This window comes from Taeniopygia guttata, chromosome 2 (genome assembly GCF_048771995.1).
Source record: "Taeniopygia guttata chromosome 2, bTaeGut7.mat, whole genome shotgun sequence".
In the NCBI taxonomy this organism is placed as follows: domain Eukaryota; kingdom Metazoa; phylum Chordata; class Aves; order Passeriformes; family Estrildidae; genus Taeniopygia; species Taeniopygia guttata.
Window position 1 is genome coordinate 19,602,322 of NC_133026.1, and position 25,388 is coordinate 19,627,709.

The window sequence follows — 25,388 nt, forward strand, 5'->3', positions numbered from 1 at the left end:
ACCAAGAAGCAACCTGAATGAGAAATATGCTATTAAGTTAAAAAACAAAACCTCCAAACCCTGGATGATCAAGATAATTGTCCTTTTCAGCCATTCTCACCTTTCCTGCCATCAAATAAAAGTAAGTATTTTTACAAGATAAAATGGCCTGCTCTTACGGGGCTTACATAACCAAATTCTCAACAGCAATAAGTCTCAATTAGAGATTAGTAGAAAGTTAATTTCCCACCTCATCAAAATTTTTATCTTATTCAGATTAAAAGTGAATAGTCAATGCTTGCTGTAGGAAATTAAATTAAAAATATGTAAATACACAAACATGTCAACTTCAATTCAAAGTGCTTTTTAATTTTGTTTATATATAATACAAAAATTCTAAGTTAAAGGTCCAAATGAAAATTTGAAATAAGGTATTTTATCATCATCAAAACAACAATCTCAAAACTACTTGTTTTGTCACTTGCCACTGAAATACTTAACAAGAGCATGTAACTTTGACATAATTTTTCAATTTCAACTAGTTTTTTCCTTGAGTATTTTTTGACTAAACCAACATAACACCTGGTAGTATTGAACAGAATTCAGTTACATTGTTCTAAGAGGATTTATAATGCTCACAGGCTTCAAATACTACATTCATCCTCCTTATAATTTTATTTTCACCTCCACTACCTCTTCTGAAATGTAGTCTTTTCTGTTTCTCTCTTTTCTAAATCCCTCTTGACTAGGTCTGATCCATCAGCTGCTGAAACAGTGCAAGTGAGGAGGAAGCAATCTCTGAAACAAGCAGGAAGGGCAAGGAGGAGATGCTGGATGGGGCAAAAGAGGATGGACCCAGGAACTCTGAAACCTGTTTTGCCACAAAGAAGTTCCTACAGAGAGCCTTGGGTTCCTGTCCTGGGGAGGCTGAGGTTGAATTGCAAATGCACACTGTTTTGCTTGCAAATTCAAACGGAGAGTCCTTTTAACCCATACAGGAAAGCAGAAACATGCAGCTGGAGAATATCATGGAGCAACTACCACAAGAAAGACTCATGCCTGCTCCCAGTTCTCTATGGAGGCCAAGACTACATTTTCCAATGAATTTTTGGTTCAGCTGCTGACTCATAAAAGAAGAATCTGCATAGTGATGAACAAACCTTAACCCTTCAGAAAACACTGAATTTACAATGGATGATACTCGCCTTTTACAACTACTCCAGCAGCAACTCCTCTGAGAAGAAAAGATGCAATTATTCAGCAGAGATGCAGTTTGCAAATTATGACTAAAGGAGAAAAAAAAGGGTAATGCATGAATAGAAGAAAAACTTAAATACCACTCTAAGTGCTTATTACTGGGTAACCACTGCATCCTATTCTGCTACTAAATGCAGCTGAAACTTCCAAGAGAATGTGCCCTATGACAGCAGTTAAGGAAAGCTGCAGTAAATACAGTAAATGGCATTGCATCCCTGAAACATAAGCAGCCCTTTGACACAGTTCAATTACATCTGTAAAGCAAATGAATGGAGATCCTAGCATCAACTCTGACACAACATATATTTGAAACACTGCCAGAGAAAGGTTAAATGGAAAGGTTTATATATTCCCTTTGTGGAACTCTTCCTATGCATGTCAAGGATTGTTCACTGAACAAAATGGCATGAGATAAGTGATTCTGCCTAAAGACAAAAAAAAGTCACTATGAGAATATCTTTAAAAAAAAATCATCTGCTTATAATGGAACCTAGACAGCACTCATATTAAAAGGTAAAAGTTCTAAACAAGTAAGAACAAAATCTGATTTTAAAAGCTTTTTTTCATGACATAAGAACACTAACTGCAGCAGAATTTTAAATGTCCTTAACTTGTCTACAGCCACAGAAAGTGTATGGTGAAATCACATTAAAGCCATGTATATCATTGGAAATCAGAGACAGAGGCCTCAAGCTAAGTGAGCACTGGAATTCATGCTTGTATTTTATCTAGCTGCAGAGTTCACAGCAAGCCCCTGTATACTTAAAGCTATCCACACAGAATGATTCCAGATAGCTGGGTGACACCTAGAAAGGTCACCTGTCCAGCCATTTGCTCCAAGGCAGGAACAGCTGCCTTTGATGGAATGACATTTTGGACATATGTTTATCTAAACTGTTTCAGTGATGAAGAATACTCATAGATAATCTTTTCCTCTAGCCTTATCGTATAGGAGTCTGCCTTACTGCAATTTCAGTCATTTTATTTGCTGCTGAAGACAAGTTCCTCCTCTGTGGAAGCCTTTTACACACCTTAAGATTGTTACCATGTCATCTCTTAGTTTTATTCTCTATAGCAGCGTTCTTTCCTTTTTTCCTTCACATGACAGTCCTCAATTAGTCCATATATTTCTTGAAGTGCAGTGCTTGAAACTGAAGAAAATATAACTCTTGGGATCTTACCATGGTTGAGTAGAGCACAGGTGTTATTCTTGCGATGTCCTGTACCTACCTTCATATCAATCCTTACATTTCTCTTGATGGATCACCCATCAAGATGTTACTTTTGAAGCTGTGTGTTCAACTCAAGCACCATGCCTGACCCTGGATCTGGTCTCAGAACATGCTCCATTTGCCAGTTTCAGAACGTTGGGTCAAACCCAACCCAGAAACACACTCCAACATGCTGCCCTTTGGTTGAGAGACATGAACAGGTTACACAAGCTCTTTCAAACCCAAACACTTAGCACAACTGATTGCTCAATGCTGACTGCAAGGAGTGCTAACTGAAGTTAAGTTTATTGTTTGGATGGAAAAAAATAGAAGAGGAGAAAGCGGAGGAAGTGTTCCATGATGAGACACAGCACCCAGCACTCACAGACGTTACTTCAGGGCAATGTTTTATGCTCATTTGTGAGAAGCCACAACCAAAAACAATCCTCATGTGTACTTAGCATGGACTCACTGCACACTTCTCCATAGAAAGAAAACTCATAGGTTCTTCTTGTTCCTGCTGTGATTATGCAATTCTCCAGTTTAGTAAATACAGCATCTGCCAATTGCACCGCATTAACACTCCCAGCTCAGCCCTCATCAAACCTAAAAGTTGGATATCATTCCACACTGCTGGCAAGCTTGCAGCATTTCCTTGTACTGGATCGTAAATGCTCCCATCAAATTACCTTTGTTCCCTCTGTAGAGAGTCCTCAGGAGACATTATCTTAACCACGACCGCCTTAAATTCCACTGGTATTCATTTTTCTTAGGAAGCATGAATCACACTGGGAATGCAAAATACCAGTGACCCCAGCTGTGTTCTCAGACTAACAGACTGCAGCCTTGGTAAGTTTTGAAACTGGGGATGTTACAGAGATTTCTTTTTTTTTCCAGGGCTTTTAGAATTACAAGCAGCAGAACTGTGCAGTAATTCAGTCCAATGAAACCACGGTGACTTTTATAAAAAGCAGGGTCAAATGAAGCTTTTATTTTTCATTTATTTTAATATGAAATTTTTATCACTTTTGTGGAGAAAAACCAGTGAGATTCAACAGCGCATGTGACAGCTGTATTTGGCATACTTCAAAGCAAAGCAACTTTCCAGGCAGCACTGCATAGCAGTCCTGCAGGAAACACAAGTTTCAGGTCCAAAGCTCCATATCTCCCGAGGTCTGTGCAGGTGTGGGAACCTGCAGCACTGATCCACCAAAATTTGCCAAAAAGTCCTTAATGAAAAATACTAAGGTCTGCCACTATTCCCCTCAGGAAGTCTCTCATCACCTGACATTATGCATTTCTTCATCTACCTCCTTCATGGTCTCAGGAGTCTCTTCCTTGAAAGGAAACAGCCTTCCTAAACTGCATTTTTTTTTTAGAGAAATCTGGTATTCGTAAGGCAGTAGATGTCACAAGATTTTGCTCTAAATGACCTGTATGTGTTGCTAATAAATTTTCCACCAGACAAAAAACTATTCCAAATTATAAAGACCTTTCCTTCATTTGACTACCTCTGTTTACAGTGTAGAGAGATAGTTCCCCTATTATTTATCAGCTCCAAGTTACATGTCAGCCAAACCTAACATCTGAGTCAAGTATTTACTGGAGTTTAGGTGCCTGAATGAGGATATGAACTCTGAACAGGAATATTTGGAGCCAAACAAAAACACTTTTTCCCCAAGGGATTTTTAAACTTTCAATGAACTGAGTATTGATCTTACTGTGGAAATGAGTTTCTGTAAAACTGAATTTAAGACCTAAGTCAACCTCACTAGAGTCTTAATTTACCCACTATTTACTAGCAGTATTTCAAACCAGTCTTTCAGAGAAAATGACAAAGACAAAAAGCACAAAAAAGAGGAAGAAGTAGTATGAAAATTGAAAAAAGAGATTACTACTTTAGAGAGAAATCTTAGTAAAATATATATGATATGCAAATAGGATTTGCTCTCAAATGTCATTAGGATTCTCTAATCCAATAGTCCTTGTTTACATATCAAGTACAAAAAAACCCAAAAAACAACAACAACAAAAAAAACAAAAACAAGCAAAAAAAAACCCCAACAACTTAAATCTTAAACGCAAACAGAGAAAATATACCTGATATACATGTTATCTAATCATTAGATCTTTTGCTACTTCTAAGATAAAAGCCAAAGGTCCTAAAGTACAATGATGACAGTGAGGTCTCAATTATGGATTTTTTTTTAATAGAGTAAAATTTAGGCAATATCAAAATGTTACTATTTCAGAAGTAGATAAATGATAGACAAACACTCCTTAATAGCAGTTTATCCTATAAAAATAATTTTAGCCCCCTTTGAATGTTGATGTCTAGAGACAGCAGAAGTCCAATGAATATAAATTATATCAGGATTCTGGAACATACTTTGACATATTGTAATAAAAATTACAATAGCAGGCTCCTAATTCTGACTGATGACAATTGCAAAAGAATGTAACACTTTCAAGACTTTGTGGCAGCACTTCAACAGTGAGCCCTCACTTACAGAACTGGAAGCCTTAATTGTTTTGTGAGCTTTCAAGAGGCTGTCTGTTTCACTTCACTTAATTAAATGTCATACTCAGTTTGGCTACTGTAAAACACACATACACGCAAACCTCACGTTTAAGAACCTCCGTCCTGGATTTTTAGCATTTTTGTCATCAAAAGGGAAGTTCTGCACGGGCCCAGGGGCGGGTGGATGGAAGGAGGGATGGAGGCAGGGATAGAGGGAGGGAGGGAAGGAGAGGGAGGGATGGAGGGAGAGAGGGATGGAGGGAGAGAGGGATGGAGGGAGAGAGGGATGGAGGGAGAGAGGGATGGAGGGAGAGAGGGAAGGAGGGAGAGAGGGAAGGAGAGAGGGAAGGAGGGAGAGAGGGAAGGAGGGAGAGAGGGAAGGAGGGAGAGAGGGATGGAGGGAAGGAAGGAGGGATGAAGGGAAGGAGGGAGGGATGGAGGGATGGAGGGATGGAGGGATGGAGGCATGGAGGGAGGAAGGGAGGAAGGGAGGAAGGGAGGGAAGGAAGGAGGGATGGAGGGAGGGATGGAGGGAGGGATGGAGGGAGGGATGGAGGGAGGGATGGATGGAAGGAGGGAGCCGGGCCGTGCGCGGCCGCCGCCGCGCCCTCTGGCGGGGACCGCCCCGCTCCGGCCAGCGCAGCCTGGCAAAGTCTGCGTTTAGAAACCCCCAGGGGCAGCCAGGTAAGTTCCGGCATGCCTAGAAAATTATTTCACTTGAATTGGTCCGACTTGATTTTCTGCGGTAAGATAATTCTAACGAGCTGGCGAAAAAAACGCCTTTGCATTTTTTTTTTCCCATGTCTGCTGAAATCAGAGCGTATCCCTCTGGTAGCATCCTCAGAAATGCTCCCTGGCTCCAGCTCTGCCAGGGCTTACTGTATGTTTCCATTTCTTGATACTGTTATTCCATTCATTTTCAATAAGGGCTTTTGTTGACAAAAAGGTAGAAAACATCGTCCCCTTAAGAATTTGCAGCTAACCTCAAATATTTATTCTTTAATTCTTTAAGGTTTTATCTGAGCTGATCCAAAGGGATACAGTAGGTGCTAAATAAAGTAAAACTTTGAAACATCACTTTTTTCATTTTGACTCACAAAACTTGAAGTTGAATTTCTGGCTTTACATATTTTTTCTATTCTCACTGATTAGACACAGTCTATCATTGCCTCTTTTTTTTTTTTTTCACAATAGCTACAGTATTACAAACAAACAAAAAAAGAAAAAAATTCAATTTTTGAAAATTATATTTAATTATTACTGTAATTATGTAGTTTTTTAAAATCAAGACCTACGGAAAAGATACCAAAGTTATAAACATCTAGATGTCAAAACTGACTTCAGATTGCCCATCTTGCTGCTTGAAGAAAACAACTACTTGCTATATTTTCTTCAAAATGTATTAAATTTCAAAATAATATTTGCCAGATTAAAAACTCCTTCTTACTTCATATCACATTCAGGAAGACACAAGACATTATTAAATTATTTCTGAATAAGCAATGCACTGGTACACCTTCTATTTAGCACCTCCTGGTACAGACATTGATGACTACTACAACTTAATAGCCTAAATGTGTTGTGTTTATTTGCCCACTGATATATTATACTTCATTTAGTCATCTCTAATATCGTATTGGCTGGATACATTGGCTGAAAGATAATAAACTTTGTGAGCTCAGTCCACTACCACACAAGACTGCAATTCTCATTTTCTAATATCATCACTACATCTTTTTCCCCCCATTATAACTAACATTAACAAATACCAGCATTTGTTGCCTACGGCCCTGGGTGTAGCAACAGGGGATTTGCAGCAGTACATGAAAACTCTTCTCCTGGCTTTTCCCTTGGCCCCTAGTGACATCTGAGCCCCAGCAACCTGCTGAGCTACCCCGTGTTTAGCAATTCCAAAACTCAGAGGTAGGCCCCTGCCAGGGAAACTCCTCCTCTGTCTAGCGCATAATCTCACTGGACATTTAAAAAAACTACCCAGTCTCTTGTTCGGGTCAGTTACACAGTGACCACAAAAACTTTTCACACTTGTATCAAACCTTTAAGAAAAGGAGGAAAGGGCAGTTCTGTTGCACCAGGGAAGCCAGTAGGCATGTGCCATCTAATAATAATCTAGCTGGCATTTCGAATGCACAGGCACAGCTTTTGAAAATACCTGTAAGCCAGAATCTGCTGCAGAAAGGTCCCCTGACACACAAACCCCATGACCTTTACCACTATCCACAAATGTGCCAAGATTTCCTTTAGCAGCTTTCCCCTCCACAGCACAGGAATGCGGGATACAGAAGGCTTTAGTGATCCAAAGGGAACCCCATGCTGTGGGAAACTGTGGTCCAAGAGAAAGCACTACAGGTGCTGCGTGTCACGCATTAACAGGTGTCACCGAGAAGCACTGACAAGAGGACCCTGACACTTCACAAGCAAAGTTAGTCAACAGAGCCTCTCGCTCCTAACAAACAGGTCCCACAGCGCCTGGGGCTTCTTTATCTTTCTCCTTCTCTCAACCCCCAGTTTCCAGGGAAGGCTGCATGCTACTGACTTCCGCGGGGGAGGAGAGTGCCCGCTAGCTCTCCCAGGCAGGATCTGCAGGGAAACTTTGCCATCCCTCCCCGGCTCGCTGCCGGGAGAGCTGGGGGCCCCCGGCGCGGGAGGGCGGGCGCGGGAGGCTGTCGGGGCGCCTCTCCCCGGGGCTCCGGGGGCTCCGTCCCTCCCTTCCCGGCTCTCGAGGTGAGCCCCTGACGTCTCGTACATGGCTGGGAAGGAGGCTCCGGGGACCCCGCGGAGGGGCTGGGGAGGGGAACATCACCGGCTCCCAGTGATCGCGGGGCAGATTCATTAAAGGAGGAAAGTCCCGAATTCTCATTAAAATAAGAAATGAAGTAATAGAGAGCTCTTTCCGGGTAAGCCGGGGTAGGGAAGGATGAGAAGCCGGGACCCCAGGCCTCTCTCGGGAGGAGGGGGAGCCAGCCCCGAACGGCGTTTGCCCTCTCCGGGTACGCGGCCCGCGGAGCGGCCGGCAGAGCCCACCCCGCGGGGGCTGCGGAGCCGCCCCGGCCCCGGCCCCGGCCCCGGCCCGACCCCGCCCGGCCGCGCTGCCCCGGGCTCCGCGGAGAACCGGGGGGGGCCCCGCCCGGCAGGTACCGGCCTCGCTTACCGCGGCTCTGCCTCGGCGTCTCCCCGCCGGCGAGCTGGCAGCGCTCGCTCAGGCACTGGAAAAGTAATAGAAATCCGGCGGCTAGTTTGCTTCTCCGCAGCCTCGCCATAGCACGGAGCCTGCCGAGACAACTCTCCGGGTGCGGGGTGCGCGCCGCTCCTCGTCGGTGGTGGGGAAGTCCGGGGGCGGCGGAGAGCAGCCCTAGCAGGCGCCGAGCCGCCCTGTCCTCGGAGCAGCGCTCATACAGTGGGGCGGCAGGGACGAGCCGCTGGGGCTGAAGGCGCTGGACGGGGTCTGGGGGGCGCTGGAAGGAGCTGGTGGGGGAGGCTCCGTCCCCCTAACTCGCGGCCGCGCCGCTCTCAGTCCAGCGGCATCACCGCTAGGGAAAACAAGCCCAGCCTCGCTGCGAAGTGCCAAACTCTTCCCTCCTCGCAGCCTGCTGATAGATTTTAGGAGAGCCACTGAGATCCTCCCTTCCTGGCTTGCCCCCACCCAGCTCCCTTCCCCCGCAGGGTGAGACAGGATGCCTGAGGGACGAAGCCTCTTCTCGGTGTACCGCTACCGACTAAACCCCTCCGAGGGAAGCCAGCGGGGAAACGTTCCAGCCGGAGCCAGCGGACCGGCCCCGAGTACGGGGGGAGCAGGACCCGGAGGGCGGGCGGATGCGCCGCGGGAGAGGATGTGCGGGCGGCGGGGAGGCAGGCGGGGACGGAGGAACAAGTTCTCTCTCTCTCTCTCTTTCGGGGCGGTTTCCGCGGCCGGCGGCGCTGGTGCGGGGCCGAGGGCAGCGGCGTGGGGCGGGCGCTCCCCCGGCCCGCGGCGCGCCCGCCGCGCAAGTGCGGGCAGGGGGCTCGCCTGAGGCCGGTCCCGGCCGCCGCCTGGCTCTGCCCCCCGCCCCCTCCGCAGAGCGCGGTGGGGCGCAGGCGCCGGGACTTCCCCGGCTCTCCCGCCGCTGCCTGCGGGGCCGGCTCCGCACGGCGGTCCCGGAGGCGCTGCCGGGCCGGGCACCTGGCCCCACACGGCTCCCGAGCGGGCCGGGTCGCTGCCCGAGCGCCGGCAGCCTCTGCTGCACGGCGAGGGCGGCCGGAGACCCCCGGGCCCGGCCGGAGCTCCGCGGGACGGGGCGAGCCCGGCCCAACGCCGCCTGCTTGTTCAGAGGTTGCTGTGTAAACGTGCGGCAGTTACGCGGATGGCAACTGCAATAATGCCCAAACCCCCTGAATCTCGTTCCCCGCTCCCCCTCTTCCCCAGAATTTCTCTGTGTTTTCGGATAAAGCAGACTCACGTCACACACACCCCCCCACACACACACTCCTCCACCCCCTCCCTTTTATTTTCTGGGGGTTTTTTTTCGCAGAGTTGTTTATGTACACTCATCACTTCAAAAGTGCAATGACTGGGAGGGTTCTCCCCTTCCAAAAAAATTATCTTCATGCTTGATTAAACGCGCCGTGAATAATGCCATTCCCTACATTAATCTGTGAACGACGGCACGGAGACAAGCGAGCAGAGGGCACATCAATCAAACGCAGACAAGCGAAAGGGGCACCCGGGACCGGGCGGCGGCTTTTTACCAGTTCAGCAAACTGTGGAGCTGGTAATCAGCTGAGCAACATGTAGAGAACCATGAATGCACCAGCCTCTCAGCACTTGCTACCAAATAATTAAATTAATTAGGGTGACAATTAAATTAATCAAATAAATAGGTCTACGGGATGTCAAACATAGCAGATAACTAGTACTTAATCACAAAGGAACAACCTGTAACAAGACCGTGTTTTTCTTTAATTTACTGCTGCTCCTGAGATTAAGAATTCATCAGGTCCATTGTAAGTGTCTTGCTCTTTAATCATTGATGTGTTTATGTGTAAATCAAAGCATTACACCCCTGGGTTTAAGAAGTATAAGCAGAAATTTTCTAAATGTTTTCAATGTATATTGAAATATGATACTGGAGGGTATTATCAATAAGGTTTATATTTGAATTAATAGGGGGCCTTTCTAGTTTCAAGCTTCTTGCATATACCCTTAAACAAAACAAAGCAAAAAGCAGTCCAAGTATTGCTAAAAATAATTGCAGAAAATATATTCTATATTCTCTGTATAAGAGAAAATAATGCTGGATATTTTATGCATCAGGAATGAAATCCTGGCCTTGGTGAAATCTGTGGGGATTCAGAGAATGTTACTACTTTGTATACAAGGTGATCTGGATTATGCGACAGATTTTTGTGCAGATTTGGTCAAGTTAATAGTAAAGCTATTGCGGCTTCTTAAACAAAATGTAAGACAGAGGTTTCTTCATGATATTGGAATACATTTTTCCTTGACAGTGGTCAGGTTGCTCAGATTACCCAAAGTATTGCGGAAGTTGCTCAGAGGATTGTTGAGCTTTTGGCCTTTACTGGAAGGGACAGGGAGATAATCTTAAAGAAGGGCTGACCATTCTTTCAGCTGTTTTTCACCAAAACTATTTGCTGAGAATAAGAACAATAAGGTCTGTAAAACCTTCACAGCCTGTTTTCGTCTTCATTTACCCTTATTTTAAAATAATAATAAAGATGAGATTATTTTAAAGTTATAGTACATCTTAAAATACAAAATATTTGAATGATTTGAGAAAAAAAAGTTTACATGTTGCTAAAATTAATAATTTGTCAAGCCCCTCATGTGTAGTATAGAGAAGCCTAAATGAGGACAAGTAATTTTTTTTTCATTTGTTGTTATCTTCTTAGTCCTGTAGTTTCAGATTTAAATTCTTCATAGATACACTACAAAAACTGCATGCTGAAGAAAGGAAGGATTACCAAAAGACAGCTGAAGCATGCAGTTGCAGATAAAAGTGTCAGCAGCATACTGGGTCCTACAGTCCTAATATTTTGTGTTGTGTGTAGTTGTGGGACAGTTTTGCAGTTTGCCTGCCGGAAAATTAGCAGAGTCACAGCATTCAATACGTCTTTTTCTCCACAGAAAAAAACAAACAGCATCTTCCAAAGAAGGCTGTATCCATTGTACTTCTTGTGCTACAAAACATAATTAGAACATAGCTTATCTTGGTATAATTGTGTGTAAAAGTACAGGCAAGACTTTTTATTGCACTGAGAAGAAGCCTGAGATGAAAGTTACTAATCGATCTTATAGTGATTAATGTCAATATGTCATTGCTAGAAAGGCATTCATGACACAAAAGTTTATGCATTTGTTGTTACTTCTAAAGCATAAGTAGAACTGAAAGAGCAACTTCTTGAAGGCTATCTGAAGTGATGAGCTGTTTTTTCTTGGAACACAGTGTCTGTGATAAGTTTTCATTACTCTTATATGCTTTTACCATCACCAGCCTTGCACATTATCTCACCTCTCTTAGGTATATATCTTGCAGTGGCATAAACAGCAGTGGTTCCATAGAAATCAATGAGAATTTTCACTAGTCAAGATTATGGTATTATAATTTCTCTTCCCGTGTAATCTACCCCTGCTTATAACATCAATCACTCAGGGAAAAAAGGTGGGAAAATTCTCTCTGTTCATTGTGTTCTACTGTCATACTGCTTGCAAGTGCCTGCTCTCATGTATTCATATAAGAATTTGCTTGATTTTTTTTTTTTTTTTTTGGTATCAACATATACTTTTCTACCTACACTATTTCTGGCCTTATTGCATTACTGATTCTGACAAAATAGAGTTTTTTAACATTTCTTTGTCTATTTTAACATGTTTCTAGCTATTCTGCTTTGATAGATATAAGAGGGGCACTTCTCAACTGCACTCCAGTGCTAGCCTGGATCAATAACTGCTTTTGTATTTGAGGATTCATGGGAGGATATCTCTGCTTAATTTGGGAAAAAGAAACTGGTAGAAATAGTTGCAGCATTCCTGAGAGAGAGAAGAATATACCTGTAGTCTTTTCCAAGAAGAAAAATCAGAGTTTTTCTGTTTGGTGAATTTGCACTTGCTGTTATTCTGCAAAGGATTGTATCTGCATATTAATAGACAGACTACAACCATCAGTATTTCCTGCTGTAACTGAGTGGTGTCTATCAAATAACCTACTTTCCCAACTGCAGAGAGAAAAAGATCTAGTTAATTAATACTGGAGCCATAAATAATACTTGATCTGCCAGGAGTAGTCCCCACAGGGACAAAATGGATTATGGGACCCTTATGGAGCAGGTAGTCCACGGCTTGATATTATGAGTATCGCACATTGAAGCTGCACATGGCCTTTAATCCCTGGGGGTGAGTTTGCCACTGAGATTCACCTCCCTCCCTTTGGAGCTCTGTGCTGGTTAGGGCTCAAGAGGGTGATTTGTGTAGCTTTTGGGAATTTGGCTGAGGCATTAGGCTTAGTATTGTCAAAAGGAGGTGTTAGAGCTGTGAACTTCAAGTGCTGCCCAGCTGGCAGCCGCCTTTGATTTTGCCAGTTCAAAGGAGGAGCACACATTTTAGTTGAATCAGTAAAGGGCACTGGAATACTCAGATGTTAAGCATGAGGCAGAGAGGCAGCTTCCTTGTTAAATAGGGAAATACAGCAACTTTCTAGAGAAGCTGCACTTTTAAACGAGACTTTGCTTCTTTCCCTTTTCCTCTAGCTGGGAGAGCCTTGGGTCTCACCACTCAGCTTTGTTTTCTGGGAAAAACACTGAGGTTCCCTTTCTGTTTAAGTCACATCCAGTAGGCTTCTGCTAGATTCCCAGTGACTCTCTTCGAGCTGCTATACGCAAATACATGAGTTTGCATAATTGTGCCTAATTAGAATCTGTCCATAGTGTGGCTCTTAAGAGCTGTGTGGTTAATGCCAGTTCAGCTTTGTTCAGCAGAGCTTTCTGCTTATCTCTAGGACAGCAGGACTGCAAACCTCCCACAAAAGGCACTGCCTTTCCCCTGTGCCACGATGCATGGTTAGGGAGACTTTTTTTGAGGTAAAGAGAGTTCAGATTCATGGAGTGGTAGACACTTTGTCATGTGGAAAGTAGAATTCAGTCTCATTATCTCACACTCTGATAAAGTGGTTCACTGGAAATTTGAGGAGGAGAAAAATTAAAGAGGAATGTTTCAGCAAGCAGGGCAGCATGAAAAAATAATAGAGTTTGAGGTTGAACAAAAAGTTTAATCCAAAACAGTTTTGATATTTATTTGAACTCTGAAATGATTTTAGAAGAATGGAATCAGTTTTGAAATGGAACATACTTCCAGAATGAGAAACCAAAAAGTTCCAGCTAAAGATCAATTATTTGAACTCAAGATGCTTCAAACTTACTCTTTTAATGAATCTTCCTTTGCAACAACACTGACACAGGGAAATGCTGCACCAAGCAATGCCTTTGCCTGCTTGTGATCAGGAGCTATGAGGATGTTACTCAACTTTGAAAGCCACAAAGCAGCAAATCCCAAAACAGAGCTTAGGAGTTCCAAGTCACACACCCCATCCCTGCAACTCTGAAAAAGGCTGTGGTTGTGACCCTTACTCGAGTTATGTCCACTACAGTGATAGCTATGTGCCCAGGACTGCAGGAACTAGAAAGTTTCCCGAGTGCTTCTGGAAGGGCCAAGTTTAAGAGAGAAGTTAATATTTCAGTATAGCACTGGTCAGCAGGCTACAGTAAACGCATAGGAGAACTGAAAGAGGCTAATGGGTAACGCAGAAGAGAAAGCAAGCATGGAAATTAAAGTGAAAGAAGAAAAGCCAGTTTTGTCAGTGACATTTCTCTATGTCTGTGATGAAAACCTTATTTATATATGGATATATATATATATAGGCAGACTTTTGTGTGATGAACCTTACATGCACAGGTCCCAAGCTTTTTTTCATGGATGGCTACAGGGAAAGTGGAGATGGTGGCAGAGCAAGTCATTAGTTCTCATTTAGCCATGTTAGTGGTACACAGGATAATAAACAGAAAGAACACATTTCTTGGCGGGCATGGTGGTACTAGTAGTCACTGAAGTAGTCAAGAAAACTATGAACAAAAATTTTCAGCTACAATTAGAACCAAATCAACCTGAAACATAGCTTTTCAGTGACCACATTTTCCAAGAAAGCAATCTTTACTAGAATCTGCAGAAGTATGCCAAGCTATTCTTCACTAAGCCCTTTCTTATTCATGATCTGGAGCTCATAGGAGGGCCTGAGCAATTACTATGGCCCATACAGTTGTGAGTAGAGTTAACATTTTTAATCATTTGAGACCAAAGAAAGAAATCTGCTGCTGAGCACAGCAGGGGAAGGCAGACTGGGTTTAGGAATGGTGTTAGAAAAAGTAATTGGTTTGGGATTAGGTTTTATGTCAGGAAGCCTAGGCAAACTTTAAAGCTAGAATGATCTTTACAAGTGCTTAGCTGAGACAACTGACCCAGGAGTAGCTGTGACACTGACCTGTAGAGGGTCAATGCCTGGTGTCAGTGATGGTTGTGGGGGTGGGGGAAAGGGACAGCTGCAACAAGTAGCCAAAGTTTGGGAGTTAAGTATTGAAAACATCTACCACATTTTTGTGCAGTGGCCCCAGCAGCATAACAATCTGCTGCACATCCAGCAGCTTGTTGCCCATTTGTCTTTCCAGACTTGATTACACATGAAACCACAGCACAGCAGTTTCTCTAGCAGTTTTTGCTCAGGAAGACCTCTGTTGTTTGGATTGCCCCAGCTTGGTCCATTATGGGCATCAAGACTGTGCAATATGTCTAAAATGTTGCTCAGATATTATGTTTTTTCTTCAATTCAGTGCTTGAAAGAAATAATACAATTGAACCACTGGCTCCCTTAAATGTGAGGACTAAGGAGCACAGAACTTTGGCTTCCTCCCTGCTGTATGGGCTGATGTCTCTAGGCACAGCTGTCATATCTGATGAGCCATAAACCCTGAAACCTGCTTCTGCAGAGTGCCAGCATCCCAGTACAGAATTTGCAGGACCACACTGAGGTAGGCAAGCAGGGAACTGGCCAGTTAAACTGACCACAGAGGCCACAGCCTGTGCAGCAGGGAATGGAGTGTGCCAGAAACATTCTTTTTAACAGTGTTTCCATTGAACTGAGCTGAATCACATTCAATACAGAGCTGATCTGGCTATGAAGAAATAAGAAATACAATTACTTAGAAGCTGTGTTGTCTTAGTTTCACCTTAGCACATTTCCTGTATGTTGTGATGGATCTTAAAATGTACTGTCAACATTCAGTATATCAGATTGCACAACTGATGTGCAAAATGCCACTGTTACTTGTGCTCCTAGCAGGCTTAAGGAAGGGATATATCTTCAAATAAAAGTATAACATAGCAAGTTTACTTCAGTTCAGCCACTGTGTTAATACTGTCTTTGCCAGGGAAATCTTTAAGAAGGGAAGAACTCTCCAGAAACAGTTGGATGCTAAAGCAGACGAATGTCTTCTTTTATCTTGTTTTGAAGTGGTTCTTTCTCAGTTATCACAGGTTCAAAAGGTTTCTGTAGTGATTCCTGTCTCCAAGAAATACAAGAATTATTCAGTCAAAGGTAGGCATACACATCTGCCAGGCAACAGGCTTCCCCCAAGCAGTAAGTTCTGCTCTCTGAGAGCTGCCACCCCTCTCTCCAGTAAGACTTCCCTGTAATCTGCCCCTGCATGTTGCTCCAAACTACCCTTGAACACCTTAACTGCTATATAAACATTAAGATATTATTTTTTTCTGGGTTCCACATGCACCATGGAGCCTGGCTGTGTGCCTAATGAGAAATGGTAAGCAACTGTCCAGTGAAGGGTAGCACTTATGTGATGATTTTTCATGTCAGAAATCCACCCCAGATAAGCGTTTATTGTGAGACTTTGATCTCAAAGATTTAGCTCTCCCTGCAGAGCAAAAGCAGATGCTTGGTAAGCTCTAGCTGTAGTCCTGACAACCCTTTCAAATGTCTAGACAGTGGAAAGAGATGATTACATCCTCTTTTAAACTCAACTGCAACAATTCAACACACTTACCATGTTTACTTCAGGAGGAACCTATTTACTCTGCTTTGTTTCATGACACTGCATGTATCTCATACTATTGAGAGATGCAGGATGATAAAGTGGTCAGGATAAAAACCTGCTTTCATTAACAGTAATAAATCTGACAGATGTGCTAGGTCACATATGGTCCTTATATAGACTTTAGTATTGACCTAGAGATTTAGGAGTTTGATAACATGCATTTGCAGCTAATACTTATTATTTAAGAGTCTTTAAAATGTTAACACTTAGAGAAAGCCTATTTAATTAATGCTCATTGAAGAACACCTTAAATCCCAGAGACAAGGCTGGGAAATGTCCAACATTGCTGATTTACTTTATGCCATGTATTGAACAGGGGATGAGAAAATTGAGTTATCATAATCATAATGGATGAAGTGCTGTCTTAGTCTTACAAGACAATAGGAGAAGGGATCTGAAAAGAAAAGGGAAGGAGATTTCAGCTTGGTCAGCATCCTCAAAAGAAATATCAATTCAGCAGTTTCCCCAAGCAAAGCCAGCCATGGAAACCAGAGATGTTGAAGTGCCAAATCTGCCTCTCATCAACCACATCACTGAAGCAGGTATGGAAAAAATTTCGGGTAATGTGATTCAGGACTGTATTAGGTGCTTTCCAGTTTTGGAATTAAGAACCTAAAACCTTTCCCTTTGGTACAGTAAAACTTCTGATTTTCTTGTTAATCTGTTGTGGAGTTTAAAATTATCTCAGGTGGTTCTGATAAATCAGAAGTACTTTTCCCTCTGAGAAGCCTAAAAAGATGGTACTGCCAACACAGAATCACAGAACAAACTCTTTGAATGCTAGAGAACTCAGAAAAGTTTGTGAGTTTCAGAAAATTTATCTAGTTCAATAGAAAAATTTTACAAAGTTCTAAGTAAATATAAACTGTAAATATATTAAACCTTTGTCCAAGCTGTTGATATCTTCAGAAAAATCGACACCATGGTATTCTTCTTTATTCTTGTAGTCAATTGTCCAGGCCAGATCTGCTCATGTGGAAAGCTGAGGTTATTGTTGTTGAACTGTGTTCTTAAGCTTGATTCAGGAAAGTTTTAGGGACTGCTTTGTCAACGTCTCTGTCTTTTAACATTCATTTTGAACAGTCTTATTTCATGTGATCTGAATAATCAGTTTCCCAGTAGTGTTTGTGATGTGCCACTAAGTGAAATGTCATCAAATCAACAGAATTTGTTATTTTTGAGGATGATTTTCTGGATGTATTTTAAGGTTTGGTTACAATTTCAGTTTGTTGCATCTATTTCATTCTCATAGTAATGAAGAAATAAGTCTGCAAAGATATGGTTGGGTCATCAGTTCAGACTGGGTTTCAAAAATAAGTAGGTAGTAAAAACATACAAGTTAGATCTATCTATCTACTCAGTAAACATAAGATTTTTCCGAGATCTGTTTTATGCTTCACCATGAAGTCTGAGTTTCCCAGCTGCAGCCGTCAAAGTTGCTCTGCTAACATCAATCATATATATTTTTTATTTCTAGTACAAATGAATCCTACATAAAGAAGACATACTGTGTATATGAAGATTGTAAACCAAAGGTTTTTTAAAATGAGAATAGCATCTAAAGCTGGCAATGTATGAATCCTAGCAAACAAAAGGAAAGGAAGAGGATTAATTTTAAATTTTAAAGCACTTAGTGAACTTTTAAGAACAGATGACACATGATAATGTTAACTGAAATCTGTTTAACTCAAGAAGTCATAACTCCGTTTCTCCTCAAACCGTGCTGCTGTGCTGGCAACAAGTAGCTCTTTAGCAATATCAAATAAGCAGGTGATGGAAAAGAAACAATTCCCTTATGTTCCTTCCAGTAATAAAATAAGAAGTCTGTAAAGCTAATACCTTTGGACACAGTCTCAGGATTTTATTGTAATCTTCTTAGGCATTTTTGCAGCTATAAATTTCCATGTGTAATGGAATGTATCTAAAAGATGCAGATCAATCAGTGTCACAAGTCAAAATATGTTCTGAAAAATAAACTTGTTTTTTTAATAGTCCATCATCCACTTATTTCTGCTTTTTTTTTTTGCATTTCCCTTGTTTGTTTTTCTTTGTGCTCATGAAGAATGGTGCTTTGAAGCAAGCAAGTTATAAAATATAGGCTGTATAAATAAGTTTATGTAAAATATAATTCAGAGATTTACACTCTCTTTATCATTCAATGAATTGTTTTTTGAGGTTTAACACTAGTTGTTTTGTCCAAATGTTTTTCAAGGTGTTGTGTTTTAATCCCAATTGGCAATTAAGTACCACACAGCCACTTAATTGATTGCACCTAGCACATTCCTGAAGGGGAGAAGAATCAGAAAGAAAAGGTAAACTCTGTGGGTTGATAGAAGTACACTTTAATAATTGAAACAATAATGATAATGATGAAGATAATAATGATAATAATAACAGTGGCAATAATAATAACCACAACAACAGCAATAATAATAATGATAAGGAGAGGAAGCGAGAATAATAGAATAATAGAATCCAGGAGAAACAAGTGAAGCACAATACAATTGCTCACCTAATCCCAGCTCCTGCCAGACAACTCCCCCAGTTTTTATACTGGGCATTATACTGGGCATTATATTTATGGTGTGGAACATCCCTTTGGTGAGTCCAGGGCAGCTCTCATGGCCGTGCTCCCTCACAGCTTTTTGTGCCCCTCCTAACTAGCATATGTGAGGCACTGAAAAGTCCTTGATTTAGGGTAAGTACTACTTAACAACAGCTAAAACATTAGTGTGTCATCTACAATATTCTCATAAAAAAAATTTAAAAAACACTTAACTGTACCAGCTACCAGCTACAAAGAAGAATATTAACTCTGTCCCAGCCAAAGCCAGGATAAAAAGAAGACTAAGTGGTTTAATTTTTTTTATTATAATTTGAGATTTTGGATACATCTGCGGGGCTTTTTTTTCTTTTTTTTTCTTTTTTTTTCTTTTTTTGTTTTTTTTGTTTTTCCTTTGGAAAGATAACAACACAATTGCACATTTTTCTAAATTCAGAATTTTGTCCAACACTAACTGTCCAACACTACATACATATGTAGCTTAATACGGTTTTTTTCAGTCATTGAAATACCAAGAGAATGTCTTACCTTCCCCTTTTATCTACATTCCTTGTAAGTTCAGTTAAATTGGTCTGAATGGGAGTTAAATATGCAGGACCACGGGGAGAGGTCCTTGGCTAGTCAGTCACATCACACTCTGGGTTCAACACTGCTAAGTAATTTTGCCAAGAAATTAGAAAACTAAGCCAGGGTGTATAAAATAAGAGCAAGTTACAGTCTAGGGAGAAAAAAAATCCAACACATATGCAACTGACTTGGGCCTCCTGATATTTAAATTATCTATACTAGTTCACTGCAACAATTGTAGAATATTTTCAATTTCTTGTATGGTTGAAGAAAAAATTCCTCCTGGAAATCAATTTTAGAGGTCCACCCTAATACCAGGCAAAGCAGTTTTATCTAGTTAAGATATCTGAGCACGACTTTTAGATTTTGTGAATTGAAATACTGGAATGTCCAGGAGAGTTATGTCTGTTCAAAACATTTTAGGATCTGGAATACAGTGGCAACAAATGGCTGGATTTCAAGCCTTCTCCAGAACACCCCTCTGAGAATTACAGACTTGCCTGGAGTCTTTCAGCAGTTGAAATGGTTATGCAGGGAACAATTAGATAATAGTTGTTTCCTTAATAATATCCAACCTTTAAAAACCCCTCGCTCACATTTTCATGAAAATGAGCAAAATCAAACATGTTACACTACCCTTACTTTTGTTGAAAACAATCAAATGAAAAATAATTAAATCAGCTGGCATTACTTGGAGGGTTTTACAAAACTGATTTGTGAGGGAAAAGGGAGGATAGGGGCTTATAAGGGGTGTGTGTGCCATGTACATGCTCCTCTGCCTGCTGGAAAATGTGAGACCAGGCTTCTCTGGTAGCAAGAGAGTTGTGAGCTAAGTTTTTCTCATTTGAACTTGGTCCAAGTTTTTTTTAATTAGCAGCCTCTTGGATTGTGTATAATGTCTATCTGCACACACCCATTTAAATCCCACTTTTACTTTGGCAGTCACATAAAAAAAGGTAAGAAAATTAAAAGCAGCCCATATAAATGACACACGGATGCATGAATGTGATGTTTCTAAGTCCCTTTCCTACTTTTTGACAGTTGTGGTTTGTGGACAGATACTGATTTTCAAAGAGGAAGATGTTCTAACATGCTGCTTTTCCCTGCTTTTCTCATCTGCTGAACTGCATTTTCAAGACATAAAAAGTGCTTGAATGTATCATATTATGACAAAATAAGAAAAAAAATTGAATTTTATATTCCTTTCTAGAATGGCAGCTATTTTTCAAGCTTTACAGTTGGATTTGAATAAATTTTAGTCTGTATACCTTCTCTTACTCTCCACTACTCAATACAAATTTCTTTTGTCTTACTTTCTACATGCTCTAGAAAATATGTTTTCCTAATACAAATATTCACAGTTTTTCTAATGCCTGCAAAATGTGATGCAATTGTAGTTGAAAGAGAGCATAGCTCAAAAATTGAAAGGCAAGGGTAAATACGTTGTTTAGGATTAAAAGAAAAAGATATAGTTATAGGTGGTCTCATTAGCCTGATTTATCAAGGTTCTCAAGAAGCTGACGCTTCATAGTAGGAGAGGAAACAGAGCCAGACATAGCATGAGCTTGTCATTCAGAAGAACTGGGCTAAATTCCTGCCTTTCCATTGGTTTTTCCCAAGTCACTAAGAAAGCAGATTGCTCCCTCTTAATTCAAGAAAATACCCTGTTCTTACCTTACCAAGCTGTTGAGTGCCAGGCAGTGGCAGCTGTGAGGTCTGGTACAAGGTAAGGACAGCCCTGCAATAGATGGTGCTATTCCCACACTTCAGAATCAGGGTGTCCTATGGTCTCTCATCTACAAGTTATGTGCTGAGAAAGTCTTGATTTTATTTTCTTTTTCTTCTATGATATTCTCAAAAAAAACCCCAATATTATTAAAACATTTCTCTCCACTTTCCTCTAGTAGTATTCAGCTTCCTTGCTTTGGGGCTTTTATTTGTTACCTACTATTATCTCTCCCTACAGTAGTTTTCCTCTACTAAATCAGGTCATTATTCATCTATTTCCACACATTGCCCTCTCTCCCTAAAGCAAGTAGAAGCTCATTCATTCCATTCAAGTATGGAAAATACATTTTCAAAATGCTAGTCCTAACTGCTATGTGTTGGAATCAGCTTAACTATTTGTATCAAATCCTTTGTTCAGAAGACAAAAGAGCAAAGAGGATAATGGATTACCCACTGTCGTGTCTCATCTGAAGTTATCTAAAGGCTGCTTTGATAAGTAGAGTGAGAGTTGTTGGTGTGACTAATGTTGCACCATTATGTTGCTATAACCTGTAAAACACAGAGATACCAGGATCATAAGAAATACTGCTGCAGAGCATCCAAAGTGATTAACAACAGTGAAGGAAACACTGGCATCTTATCCATTACATATATTGCATTGATATAAAAAAATGATTTTTCTAGCTGGAGTGGGGTATTAGAAGTCTTTATACAAAACAGTTTCTTGTCCATGAGGCGTTAGATGTTTTTAGCATTCTATAAGAGATTAAAATAGACAAACAGAAACCTTATTACTTGGTTGTCTTGCAGATGCTATAATAATATGTACTTCTGTCAAAGAATGTAGATACCAGCATTTAACAACAGAGCTATTCAGGGTAATGTGCTGACCTCAGCTCTGCTGATGCCTGGCTCTAAAGGTGTAACTCTACTGGTCAACCATTTCCTGGGCAGTTACAACACAAATCGACTCACAGTACTTTAAGTAGCTTGTAAAACCCTCCCCATTAAAACAAACAATCAAACAAACAATCAATTTTAGCAATTTTTCAAAGACTTTGCCAAAATCTTAAAAAGGATTTTTGCACCGTCTTTGCCTTCCTTCTCCTGGTTAAAGAAACTGTGATATACAATAGCAGGTGTTTAACTCAATTGGTCCAAAGGACAGAATAACATTAGTCAATATGACCTATTAGCTCTATGCACCGTGTTTCTTTCTTTCCCTGTTGTACATTATAGTGTCTGAAACATCCACATCTGTCACAACCCTCTCAATATCTGTTTAGTACAAAGTGAAGAACCCAGATATTCATAATAGTCGTTTCATGGATTTTGTGTTTCTGCATTTAGCAAATTGCTTTTGCCCTGAAATTAATCATTGTTCTTAAAGACTTGGAAGAAAGGAACAAGAAAATAAGTTTATACATAAATAGTCCAGGAAAGAGATTGTAGCAATAAACTCCAGGAAATATTAATGTGCGAGAGGGTCAACAGAAGTTAAGCAGTGACCCCAAAGTAATAGCACATTATGGTTATCAGCCCCAATATACCAACTGCAAAGGAACAAATTGATTTTTTTAAAGCTTTGAAAATGAAAGCAACCACAGTAAAAGTGTTTTATTATACATCAGCCAAAAAAAAAAAAAAAAAAAATAAACCCTGCCATAAAAGCTAGTCAAGTAAAACCAAACATCACCACAGAAACAGAAGGCAAGATTCTCTTCTTCTTATTTCAGGTAATTCCTCCCTTGGGCTGTGATTCCCTAATTGCTTTATTGCAGGGAAATCCAGACACCAGTTCAGCCTCTCTTGCAGGCTGTAAACTGTGCTAGCCTGCCAGTGCCTCCTGCCCTGGGCAGTCTCCACACCGAGCTGCTTCAGCAGCTCTAGAAGCAGCTGAGATATCAACATCCATCACCTTTGCACGAGCTGATTTTTGGTCTTTTATAGCATCTGCCCCTCATTAACTGCTTGGTAGAGGAAAAAGCAGGAGTGGACATGGTGTCATTAATGTGTTCACTGCTGCATTGTGAAGTGTACATGCTTCATCACAGTCCTTGGTAGTTCCAGCTGGCGTGACTGGGGGAAGAAGTTGCTAATTGTCAGATAAAAAATGTTGAAAAGTTTTATCAGCTCCTTTATATTCTGCATAAAGATCAGCCTGTGCCCAATATTGTTACGTTAGCAGGAACAGAGAGTTTAAAGTGGCACGATGGGGTTTACCTGCATTGGTACTGGTCTCAGCAGTCATTTCTTGAAATCAAATCTTCCTACATATGCAGCTCACAAAGAAGTGTGTTTGACATTTGGAGCGAATGGTGTGGTAAAGATATCTGTTAAGAAAACTTGTAGTATCTTTTATTTTTTTTTTTACCATTGCTCAGAAATATCAGTGCTAAAAGATCTCATTCTGCTTTTTGATTGATTGCTGTGGTTATGAAAAACCAAACAATTTCCTCAAATCTTGGCTATGCATTGATCATGTATTAAAAAAGCTGTCAGGAAAGTAATTGTATTTTAAGATGTATAAAGCATGTGCAAATTTGTGATTATTTGTGATAGTTCCTATGTGTCTGTATTCCAAGTTTAGAAATAGAAGAAGAAGAAAATACATTTCAATTGACAAACTGCCTGTACTCTGGGTACATGTGGATCCCAAAATATAACATTTGAGAGGACCTATACGGTAGAAAACTTGTGCTGAGCATTATTCCTCATGCAATAACATGCAACTATATTCCAATTTCCTCTTTTCCCTTTATTAAATAATTAATTAGTCTTTATTATTCTTTAAATCATAAAGAATAATTAAAAAAAAGGTCTGAATATTCAGGATTGAAGGTAAATAAAGTCAACTTTTACATACTGTAATAAAATAATTTATTAGAAATACTGCTGAAAAAGTATCTTAAATTGAATTTTTAATATATATCTCTAGGTGCCAAATACAGTTTTGCTTGCTGTTGTGGATAGACGATCTTGAATCTCTGCAGACACAAATAAAGACTCCAGAATTTGGTGGACTTTCTACAACAGGTTTGATTAACCCTGCATTGTGGGGCACTCTGCATATCCAGTCTCTGATAATGGGAAAGGCACAGGCAAGGGTACATTGCGTTGTCTGGGTTCTTATTTCCAGATGGCAACATGCTTTCACAGGCTACTTGTTATTTATTCAAGCAATACTTGCATCTTTAAGCTTCAAAGCTTTGGGAGGAAAAGTAATTTTTTTGTCATTTATTGTTACTAAGCTAAATCTTTCTTCAGCTGTACCTACTGATGATACCCACTGAGGACATCAGTTTGATTAACCATGAGAACCCAGGGGAAGTGGTGTCTTACTGGTTTGTGGCCTTCAGCAGGCACTGGACTCAAAGGAACCAAAGCAAAGCACTGTGTTCACTGTTCATCCTCTGGCATGTTTGGTCCCCAGCTCTTGGTCAGCTCCATCAGGACCAGGAGGCAAAGCTTGTCAATCCAAAAACCCAGAAGCTGGTGATAAAGAAGGCATTTTCTTTCAAGGGGTTAGACATGAAATTACATGATAGATAAGACCCAGAAACTGACATTCCTATGTAGCAATCTCTTGCCTCTAATTGTCTGGTGGTGAACCTCCATTTACTCTAAAAATGTGTGTTTTCAAGAGAATTTGTGGAGAGTGTATATAGCTTGCCCTGGCCTATGTACTTTTCTGGAAAATGTGTAGATATAGGGTTAACAGCTGTTTTGTTTTACCTCTCACTCTTTCCCACCAGAAGAGTAACATAGTCTAGAAATCCACATCTCACCATTCTGAGACAAATGCATGAACCAGCAGGTAATCTTCCTGGCCATATTTGTGGATACACAACTTGGCAATGTTTCATCCTTCTACAAAGGGGAAGTTCCGCATGAGCTCGTCACTAGATGAGTGCGGGGAGACTGAAGTTTTCACAGGTCTCAGGCAGGATATTTGGCTTTACATGCTTGGATAAAGTGGTCTGAATTATTATGTTGCACAGCATAAAACCTAAATCCTTACAGCTGGAGAAGGGAGGGAGATCCATACTTGTACTCTGCCTCACTTTCCACATTTACACTGAACCTCAACTACTGACTGGGCACCCAAATTGGATCAATCATCTAATAAGGATATCCTAATGTTAGGGGCCATATAAGTTCTTTAAATTGTTATGAAAAAAATTAAAAATTAAGGTAGAATATCTAATTTTCTCACCAAACTCCCTGACAGAGTGCAGGGATCACAGTATGCCACCCAGGGAGAATATCTGCATGGATATCTGTCAGTTCCAGGAATTATTAATTCTTATTTCCACCTATAAAACTAAAAAAAAGGCTTAGCAAAAATGTAGTATTATTTTCAAACTTGAAGAAGATTTAGATTCTTTTGTAGCTG

General features: G+C 40.9%; 1 protein-coding gene across 2 annotated transcripts in view; it reads right to left on the bottom strand.

The window, feature by feature from the left end:
- The window catches only part of PLXDC2 (plexin domain containing 2), a 251,285-nt gene extending 242,330 nt beyond the window's left edge, over positions 1-8,955 (bottom strand). The window contains exon 1 of one of the 2 annotated variants that reach the window (XM_030264549.4): positions 8,138-8,955. In XM_030264549.4, the coding sequence (XP_030120409.1) occupies positions 8,138-8,246 (109 nt within the window). In that variant the 5' untranslated portion in view covers positions 8,247-8,955. The remainder of the gene's footprint in view (positions 1-8,137) is intronic. The other variant, XM_032746647.3, reaches the window with a different exon arrangement.
- Between the last annotated feature and the right edge of the window lie 16,433 nt (positions 8,956-25,388).